We start from the raw sequence: 10851 nt of genomic DNA, 5'->3' as shown, positions 1-10851 counted from the left end.
GGTGACAGGTTTTACTGTAAAACACAGATTATACTAAAAAAGAAACTTCCCTTCCGATCTACTGTCCAGTGAAATTAGAGATGTGAAAATTGCTGAATTCCATAGGAATTCCGTAACAGCAAATCTCCAGGTACAAAATTTCAGAAAAATACTCTGATGTTTCAAAACAATTTCTGTCGTGCCTCAACCATACAGATCATACTGATCCTTTTTATGCATCTCACATTTGGATCGATCATGTGCACAGATATATGTGTTTCATGTGTCTCTAGGTTTCTGTTTGTCTGAAAGTGAATGTGTGCGTGTGTAAGTCTGTATCAGAATGTGTGCACACATATGTAGTGAATAACAGAAAAAAACATGTTTTCTCAAAGTTTGGGGTAATCTACCAAGCAAGTTGTGGAACAAACACATTAGGGTTTATTCAAAATAGAATATGATAATAGGACAGCTAATATACAGGAAGGATAAGCTTTGGGACTGAATGGCCTTTTCTCATCCCTGAATTCTCTTATTTTATTAAGTATCTTGGATGCCCTGGTGCATAATCAAAACCATCATTTTCAAACGGTAACGCTGGGGGGTGATTGAGTTTGCCCATCAAGAAGATAGAGATTGTTCCGATGATTATGATTGGAGTTATCAGGAAGAGACAGAGTCTGTCCACAGTCCGGGCCACACGATTCCAGCTATCCTTCTCCTGAGACAGAAAGAAACATGTGATTGAGCCCAATGTTCAGTGGAAGGAGAGTAAGAATCACAGCAAAAGGAGATACACTGGAAGGAGAGAGACAAATACATTTCTAATAAGCATACAATGAATGGTATGCTCTTATTTTTGAGGACAGAAGACTGATAACCCTGCATAGTGCGGGAGACTGTGCTTCAGCAGAGAGAAGTACGTAGAGAGCATCAGAACAGTCAGAAACGTGGTCACGTGGAGAAGGTGGTGTGTTGCTGCGAGAGCTCTTACTCACCTCATCATAATCGTTTGTGTCCTTTGTGTGCTTCACAATGTAATTTGCCGCATCGATACCAGGCTTGATCTCGGAGTAAAACTGGTCTGAAATCTCGTGCTGCTTCTCGCCACTGTTAGCAGTAGCTGCATTGAAAAAAAAGGTTTAGATCTTTGTTATTGAAGGTACCATTTCTTTTCTCCAAATTGCCATGGAAATCTTGCCAGACGGCGATATCAATGACAAGCTATCAGTTTTTAGTTAGTTAGACTCCAGCAGTACCCCAACACGTACTCTGGGGTCCCCACATCTTAGCTCCTGCCAACCTTCAGTGAGCGAACAGTAAACTGTGAAACAGGCTCCCGAGGGAGGACGATTGAAGCAGGAAATGTTGATTGCTTCAAACACAGATTCATTTTCTTTTAGGGAATAACATTATGGGATATAGTACATAAGTAGTTCGGGACATATGTGCATGTGACCACCAGGAAGGTGGAAGGTGAACTAGATGGACCTTGGTCTTTTTTTCATCTACCAATTTTTGTGTTCTTATGCACCTTATATTTTCCGGAACTAGTTAAGCAAGATGTAGCCCTCCAGGGAGAGAGTGCACATTGCATTCCAACAGTCTGTCTCTGGAATCTCCATGTGTAGGTGGGATTCACGGAATTCTCAGCTTAGTTTGGATACGCTTAAGCACGGTGATGGGTTTCCACATTTGCCAGACACCCAGCTGACACAAAAAAAATCTTCTTTTTTTTTTTAAGATGAGCCCAGCTTCAATTATTGTCGAATCTTTACAGTTCTGAGCAATAACCACCCACATTGGAATTTTTTTTGGGTTTTGCTCGTTGGTCCACTCACGTGCTTTGGGGGTGGTTCTCGCCTTCATCCCGTGCCGTTGTGACTGCTTCTCAAACATCAGTTCGCTCCTGGATTTGATGGTGAAATATTCCTCGGCTTTGGCAATGTATCCAACTGAGCTGCTGCGTCGCTGAATGGCCCCGTTCACCCACAGCTCCTCCTCCTCTGGTTGTGACATGTGCAGGATCCGTGGCAGAGTTTCTAAAAACAGCTGGAAAAACAATCAGCTATAGTGCACCAACATTAACAGAACAATTGGGACACAGAACAGCCATCACAATAGTCCATGCATTTGACTACAGGGTCTTTCATGTCAAGAGTTTGCCTCAAAGCACTTCACAGGATTTATGTAAATTTTATGTATATTTTGTAGGTGTTCGTGGCAGCGAATTTGCACACAACAATGTCCCGCAAATAGTCATGAAGTGAGTGAACAATTTTTATTTTGGGGGAAATTATTAGCCAGGATACCAGGACACTTTCTCTTCGAATACTGCCATGGAGTCCTGTGGCTCAGTGGTTAGAGCACTCGCTTTGCAAGTGAGAGACCTGAGTTCAATTCCAGGCAGAGGGCGAAACCTTGGGCAAGTTTCCTTACTCCACACAGAGCCTAATAATAATCCCTCCAAAACCAAAAACAATAATAAATTGGTCATTTTCAATCTACGACTGTTTGTGGGACATTGCTGTGCGCAATTGGCTGCCGCGTTTGCCCACAAATATACAGTCAATTCACTTTACAGTGTACTCTGTGAAGCGCTTTGGGACGTCCTCCCGACGTGAAAAGCGCTATATCAAATGCAAGGATTATTATTATTATTATTATGGAATCTTTAATGTTCACCTGAACAGGCAGACGGGACTTTGGTTTAATGTGTTATCTGAAGGATAGTTCCAGTGACAATACAGCATACCTCCAGCACTGCATTCAAGTGTCAGCCTTGACTATTTGAGTTAAATTTTCTGAAGTTGGGCTTCACCCCATGTTTCCGAATTTATCTCAGTTATCACAGCGCACTTCAGGTTATGTGTATAATGTGCAAACACACTGTACAAATAATCTCAATAACACTCTGAACATTTAAACTGCTGAACCAATAAATCATTACTATTGTTGACCTCTTCACCCCAGAGCAAGGACTTTGAACCCAACTGTAGCAGTGAAAATGTCAACCCAGGCTAAAATCAGGCACTCAACACAAACCCAGACAGAGATCAAACTTGGTACCTTCTGAATCTGAATGGCTCAGAACCACATTGCAGAGTGCATTTGCCTGTTGAGACCTTGGAAGCTTAATTTAGATTCACTATGTGAACTGGTTCAGTGTGCTAAGCATGGCAAGGAAGACACAAAGAACATGTTCATCTCTTGGGTTCTTTCTGCTTCTCCATGTAGATATTCTCAGGGCTGTGAATGATATGACCAGTGCTGCGTTACTTACCCGTTTAGTCCAGGCTGAGAGGACGTGGGTGCTGGGAGTACGGAAATGAATGTTTAATACCACAACACAGTTTACGATTACAAAAGTGACGAGGACCATAATAAATATTAAGTACCTAGGAGAAAACAAAAAGGCAGTAGTTACTCAGAGCACTCTCCTTGCACACCATTCACACACAACACACTGCTTGCAAACCCACTCACACACAACAGATTCCTGGCACGTCCACTGTGTACAGGCTGAATACAACACATGTACAGCACATCCACAGCCTGTGTACACTAGTACACAGAAATGCAGTGAAGAGCCGGGAATGGAATGTCCCATAATTAGTGTGGAGTCACTCACTTGGTAATCAGCGGAACAGCGTCAGCGGTCTCTGGTAATCTTTGTGACATCAGCAGCAGGAAGACAGACTGTGCGAGTAAGACATTAATGGACAGCGTCATCTTCTCACCACCTGAAAAAGCAAATAGAGATTAGACAGCTCACAGGCCTTGCCAGCACTGAGATCCGAGTCACTCAGTTTATGATGTGTAATTTCTCAGTGTACAATCAGGTTCCTGCCCGCAAAACATAACCTTTTCTGAAGCACCCACTTCCTACATTGATTAAACCGGCTGCTGTGTTCTTCTACAAAACACACAGTCATTACACTTTACAGTAAAAAAAATTGTGGGACATTGCTGTGCACAACTGGCTGCCGCATTTCGCCCACAAAACACACAGAACACTTTATAGTATATCCTGTGAAGCGCTTTGAAACGTCTCAATGATGCAATAAGGTGCTATATCAAATGCAAGGGTTATTATTATTGTTATTATCACAATAATGGACACAGTTACACTGACATCTCTCTGGAGGGTTCTATCCATTGGATACTCCGTTTAAGTATCAAAAATAATTTTCTCGTGTTTCAATCAAACCAATCCAATGATGCTGGCAGAGCAGTAACGCTGTGTGAACCAAAGTTCAATTGCTTATCACGGAACTAGTGACCTCTTTTAGAACACAGGTAAAACTTTCTAGTTTTAAGGTGATCTCAGCGGCCAGTATTTCAAAGTTTCTATTTTACATCTGGATAAGGCTTCTGTGCATCACCTCATCCAATCTTATGTTCAGTATTGGATTGGTTTCTATTAGCTCATGTCTCTACAATTCCAGGGACCAAACATTAAAGCAAAATGTTCTGACAACTCCTTGCTCTGGAATTTTCCTAAATCATTGCTGGTTTGATGACAAATCTTCCCTGAATTCCCTAAACAGATCCATCCTTAGTTCCTTCCACCAGAACAACCCTGAACGTCTTCACTATCTGTCAAGATCTATCAACACTCAGAATTCAAGGACTAACACACAGAATGTCGACCTAATACAACCACTACCTTCAGCCATTTTACTGATGTGCCACAATCCTTACTGCCTGGGAAGCAATCAAGTGTTAGACTCTGGTGCACTGGGGCACCTCATGTGGCAAGTGCTTGTTATAGATTAGGGTCTCAGGATGGACACTCACTGTCTGCAGGGAGGTAATAAGCCAGCAACATCAGAAATGAGATGAGGACAGAAGGGGTGATGATATTGATGAGGTAGAACAGAGGCTTGCGTTTGATGATCAGGTAGAAGGTGATATCCTGGTACTTGGTGCTGTTAGGAGAGACGTTTACGTGGATGTTCTTTTTTGCAGGATGATGTACAATTTCCCACTCACCGTTCTCTGTGCAAAGACAGAACAGTCCACGTTAGCAATACAATACATGACTGAGCAACACTCCTGCATGGCTGAACAGTTGGTCCAGTTTTACCCTCCTCGCCTGAAGTTCGTAAGAACAACCCAAAATATGGGAAAAGGTATTTTGATCTATCAGGCTGTGATTCATTAAAATCATACAACATTCTCAATTCAATCACTGGAGGCTTTTTATTCCCAGACACAACACCCCTGCAGTCAGTGGCTGTCCTTCCTCTGCAAGTTTAGGCAGTAAATGCTGGTAAACTATGTAAGTGGGGGGCATTACAGCCAAGACCAATACTGCACTTTCCCTGGTGTCCACATATACCTACACAGTAACCTGGATAGTCACAGGAGCAGTTACTTGGATAGTGATCAGGAGCAGGAACCCAGAATCATTACCTGTGAAAGCCTCGGGATCAATGATTATCCACTCAATTGGGTATGTCTTGCCATCCTTCATTTCTGTTTTGAGCTCCAGATGTATTTCATTGGCATTGTAATTGAACGAGCTTCAAACAGAAATAAAAATCTGTTACACCCATATCATCACACTGTCATTGCCAGTAAAATGCCCAGAACCCTGTCCATATCAGAGGTCTCAGTCCAAATTACATGAATGCATCAGACATCTACCAGCAATAGAGATAAAGGCAGGTATATAATGCAATCATTTAACAGTAACTTTACAGACAAAGATTATTACCCGTAGACTGGTGTTTACTACTCAGCACACACTACCAAGGAAATTATTATGGCACAGATCAGCAGATCATGCAGTAAAATAAATACTCGTGTTATTTACATCCAATGTTATCATTAACCTCATCCCAGATACTTTTTCAGATGTTCTCCTATGAACGTGAAGACATTTGAGAGTTCTCAACCAAGATTCAAAGAGATACATTTTTAATGGAAATTCTGAGAGATGGCAAGAGGTCAATACACTTTGGAAGTGGGTTCTAGAGAGTAGTTATGGAATGAATGGGAAACAGGCTGCTTGTGATATCTCTGAGCTTCACTCTACTCAACATGAAAACACTGAATCAGGAACAAGCTTCCTTGTAGCTGCAACGCCACTTATTCTACCTTTGATTCCATTTTATTCTAAAGAATATTCAATACAATGGTTTAGTGCTTCAGATGGGACTCAAGGACAATGGATACTTTTCAAAATGACAATGTACCATTTAATTAGTTTTTCTGGAAACTATCGTATAAACTGGAACCCTATAATTGTGAGGAGACTTACGTGAACTTCAAGGAGCAATTTTGCCAGTCAAATGGGAAATGCACAACATTGATCGGACAGGAGCTCCGGAATATTGCAGGAGGGAGCCAATAGATGAAACCATCTGAAGAAACCAGCACGTTGCAATAATACGCCACTTCGTACTGGCCATCAACACTGGGGAATAAAGTGCAGAGTTGATGAGATTCCCAGTGGATACATACAGCAAGTTAATAGTCTGCACTGTGTTCAAAGGTATAAAAACACATAAATGTTTCTTAAAATGTACTTCTGGCTAATCTCTCACCTTATATTCTAGTGTGTCCAGACCTAACTTCAGGTTCAATTCTAACACTCAGGTTTACATTTTACCCTGCACCCCCATCATACAGTTTGTCTAATAGGTGATATGTCAAACTGTGGAGAAAACATCATGCCATTTCATAACTATTACTGGTGATAATAATCATATCACTGGATTCCCCCCCACCCGCCCCATGCCTATATCCCAGGGGATTTGTGGCCCATAGTGAGACACTCTTGTCTACTCTGTGCAAATGGTTAGCTCAAAGAAATGAGTGATTGATCAGTCTTTGAACCTCCACCAGCTGAACTTTACACAGTACATTTATCCTGGGTCTGTGTGGGAATGCTGATCAGTGGCATCAAAGAGGTAAATCTTCACTGTAAATTCCATCAGCTCTCAGCCCACTCTCATATCCATTTTAATGCAATAACTATTCATACTTGTTTTCTAAGACAATGTCTGGCAGCCACACCATGCTGGGAGGAAGACGAAGGATTGAGACTCCACCGTAGTCCAATGTCTTCCAGGAGAGCCGAGTATCGAACCACCCCTGCAACAGAAACAATGACATGTATTGCTGAAAGAACTGCAACAAAGAGCACAAGACCATATGGAACAACAGCATAGCAAGGATTGGCTAAGACAGTTTGCACAGAGGAAACTCAGAGTACGTGACATGCTCCTGCACAGGAAGTCCGGAGCCTGGGCTCTGCTTCATTACAAAAAGAGTTTGCAGCATAGACCAGATAGCAATATCAATGACGAGCTATGTAATTCTAGCTAGCTAGACTCCAGCAGTACCCCAACACACACTTTGGGGGTCTCCAAGCCTTAGCTCTTGGCAACCTGCACCTATTACTTTCCAGAATTAGGTAAGCATGATACGTCCCTCTAGGGAGAGAGTACGCAGTCCGTTCCAACAATCTATCTCTATAGAATCTCCATGTGTAGGTGAAATGCATGGAATTCTCAGTTTGTTTTGGATACGCTTAATCATGGTGATGGGTTTTTGCATGTGTCAGATATCCAGCTGACCAGAAAAAATATAGACCAGCCTCTCATACAGAGAGCTCAGAAAGACTGGAAACAATACTCACATGTTCAATCCACACGTTTGTAAGCAAAGTTTCATCAACTTCTTTCTAGAATTAATTGAAAACAGAGAATTGAGTAAGAGCTTATATTTTAGTGCAAGTCCACGTAGACATATGGAAGACATCTATGACTCAGGGTCCACCGTCTTTAAACTCCTGGCCTCATCTATGGAGTCTTGCCACTTGGTTTAGTAGTCAAAAGCACTTCCTGAATGACCTGAATGTTGCGTGTCCATAAGCTCCCTCTCTGATCAATAATGATAACTGTGTGGAATCAAATACATCAAAAAAGAGATTCAATAATGTTTTGATATTGTTACAGGCAACAACTCGTAAAATGGGTATGTCTTTTAGTTTATTAATGGCAGGATCTACTGATATTTGGCTGAGGTCCAACATCTCTGACATTAACTTACCAGTGAGATGAGATTGGAGAGGGTTAAGCTCAGCGATACATTGACCACTTCCTTTTTGTGTTGGACTGGGCGGATTTCTTTGTTGTAATTTTTTACATTAAAAAGATCGTTAATCAGCTTCTCCTCCTGATTCTGGCTGGAACATTCTGGGGACAAACCAAACAAAAAGGACAGTATCAGCAAATCACCGAATACATGAAACAAGGAGATATTAATAATAATTATTCTTGCATTTGATATAATGCCTCATCACGTCTTCGACACATCTCAAAGTGCATCATGAATATACTGTAAAGTGAATTGACTGCATATTTTGTGGGTGGAGGCTGGCGTAAGGAGATGGATGCTAAGACAGGGAGTCCGAGACCAGTAAGGGGAGACAGACAATAGGGTGGGTAGACTGTGATTAAGGCGGAGGAAAAGCCTATGGTTGTCAGGCAGTTTGGTTGAAATCTAGAACAGAATGTACTGAGCTGCAGCTCATAACTTACTGCTCAGTTTGTCCTGGAAGACGGAGATACTCTGAGGAATCAGAGGATCAAGTGACAGTATAGGATTCGGGTCACACGCACGAGAGCGATGAACTCAGTTCCCATATCCTGTTTAATAATTTCCATTTGCACAAGTAAAAATTCTGGCATGTAAACCGTTATTTATTTATAACAAATTATCCTCGCCTGCAAGGATGCAGAAATTGACTTTAGTGCAGTTTATTTATTGATATTATGAGGTAGTTATTTTTATTCTGCGAAAATGTCTCTAGGAATATAATATCTCCTGAAAAGTACATTGTCCTCATTCCCTGTAAGTCATCTCTTGCAGCTTCCTCAACGGCTTAGTGGGTAAAGGAATGACCGGTGCAGCACTGATCATATCCGACAGAAGTCTCCAGGTTGAATCTGTAGTCTATGCTGAGTTAGCTGATATGAACCTGAACAGCAGGTGCAACTAAAAATTGCTGCTCCCTCGGGTGGGGGGGAAATCAGCCAGGTTTGTAACTGCTAACTGCTACCCAACGCCTGCTCTAAAGTGAGCGTGTGAACAAAGGGTGACGGCAGAATTGAGTTTGACCGCGATATTCACTACAAATGGACTATTAGCACTCACTGGAGAGATAAGATCAGATGGACCGAAGGGCCTTCTTCACCCAAACCATTCTTGTAATCTATCCAAGCTCACAAACGAAGAATGGCTACTTGATAAATTCAGGAAGAAGAGTCAAGAGACAACAACAACCAATTACATTTGTATAGCACCTTTCACATCAGGAGGACGCTCATCAATCCTGGCCTGCCAACCCCTCAGCACAGTGTCACCACAGCAGCTACTCTTGTGTCACTGTGGATTCCTTAGAACCGAGTATTCTGGCATTCCCAAGCGCTAGATATGGAAACACCAGCTGCTTCACTAAGCCTTCTATATTTGAACTCTCTTCAAGGCCTGTAAACTAAAGCAACAATAGGGTCTCATTTGTGAGAGTCACAAAGTGATTCCTGGTGAGTCCTGCAGGTCCCTGGTATGTCAGAGACTGAACTGATGGAATTTCATCCCAATACCCATCTTCTGTTGGGTACCTGACAGCCCCACACTGTCCCCAGCCCCCATCCCCTGACACCCCCACAAGATAATAATTCCCGCCTAAAAATAATAATAATTTGGTCACTCAATCCACAACTGTTTGTGGGACACTGCTATGTGCAATTGGCTGCTGCGATTTGCCGGCAAAATATAGTCATTTCACTTTACAGTATATTCTGGGAAGCATTTTGAGATGTCTCAACAACGTGATAAGGCACTATATCAAATGTAAGGATTATTATTATTAATATTATGGCCCTGCCCTCACCCACTCACAGCCCCACAGTGTCCTCAGCTCCACCCCGACAGACTCACATTGTCTCAATCTTTACATCTAAAACCCATTGTTCTATTTTGCACATTACAATCGATCGTTGCTGTGACTTTAGGTTTAAAGTGTTTGGGTTTGAAATCCTTTTGTGGCTACTAAATACAGTATTAAGCATTCGCTGTGTGCCCTGAGGCAGCGTCACACAGAATCTGTCAATCTTCTCTCTGCCTCTGTCTTTTCCTCATTCATGCACAGCATTCCTAGGAATTGTCAATCAGCTGCTAATGGAGCGCTGCAGTGCTGGGAACTGGTACTGAGCTCTTAGTGGCACTAACCCTCAAGTCTGGAGCAGGTTAAACCTGTGAGTAATACAGTTAAAATCTTGAAACTGAAAGAAAACCTGTTACAAGCGGCACGTGTACAGGGAATGCCTGATCTGATTCAGGTTCAGCCTTCCTCTGAACATGGTTATCCTTACTTACCTGTCTGTCTGTGCCCTGCCAGCTCTATCAGTCGCAATATAAACTTCATCTCCTGGGATTGAGACAAGTTTCCGAATAACTCTATTAAGGAACAGGTCCAGGGATGTATTGCTGGTAGTTTAGATCTAGACAGGGTTTCTCTTCCAACTTAATGGTTACAGGCAGTAAAACAGCAGAGCTTACCTGTGCGAGAGAGACCTGCAATGAGCAGGATGGAGATGGCGAGTTTCCGCATTCGGAGCGTCAGTGTAACACAGCAATGGAAGCCTGGTCAGTCTGGCAGCTTTTAACAGCGTTTGTTGAAGGGCAGGGACAGACTGAAACCTGATCCACACATGAAACCGACACAAACAGCTGCCCTCTCCATGTAAAGGATTTCCACTGAAATCTCTGGTATCCAATCGATTCCCCTCTCCCACACACCACAGTACCCCCTCCCACCCATGCAGCGTCACCCCCTCTCCTGCTCGGCAAGTT

General features: G+C 42.5%; 1 protein-coding gene across 1 annotated transcript; it reads right to left on the bottom strand.

The window, feature by feature from the left end:
* Window positions 1-401: 401 nt before the first annotated feature.
* chrng (cholinergic receptor nicotinic delta subunit) lies at window positions 402-10635 on the bottom strand. The gene is given in 12 exon segments (NM_001292818.1): window positions 402-700; window positions 978-1102; window positions 1821-2031; window positions 3263-3377; window positions 3611-3722; window positions 4780-4980; window positions 5398-5507; window positions 6248-6403; window positions 6974-7083; window positions 7631-7675; window positions 8044-8189; window positions 10558-10635. Coding segments are annotated over 12 exon segments (1572 nt in total). The 5' UTR covers window positions 10610-10635; the 3' UTR covers window positions 402-511.
* Between the last annotated feature and the right edge of the window lie 216 nt (window positions 10636-10851).

Source organism: Callorhinchus milii, unplaced genomic scaffold (genome assembly GCF_018977255.1).
Source record: "Callorhinchus milii isolate IMCB2004 unplaced genomic scaffold, IMCB_Cmil_1.0 Scaffold11, whole genome shotgun sequence".
Classification (NCBI taxonomy): domain Eukaryota; kingdom Metazoa; phylum Chordata; class Chondrichthyes; order Chimaeriformes; family Callorhinchidae; genus Callorhinchus; species Callorhinchus milii.
The sequence above is the reverse complement of the archived record's forward strand: the minus strand, read 5'-3'. Positions and strand labels throughout refer to the sequence as shown.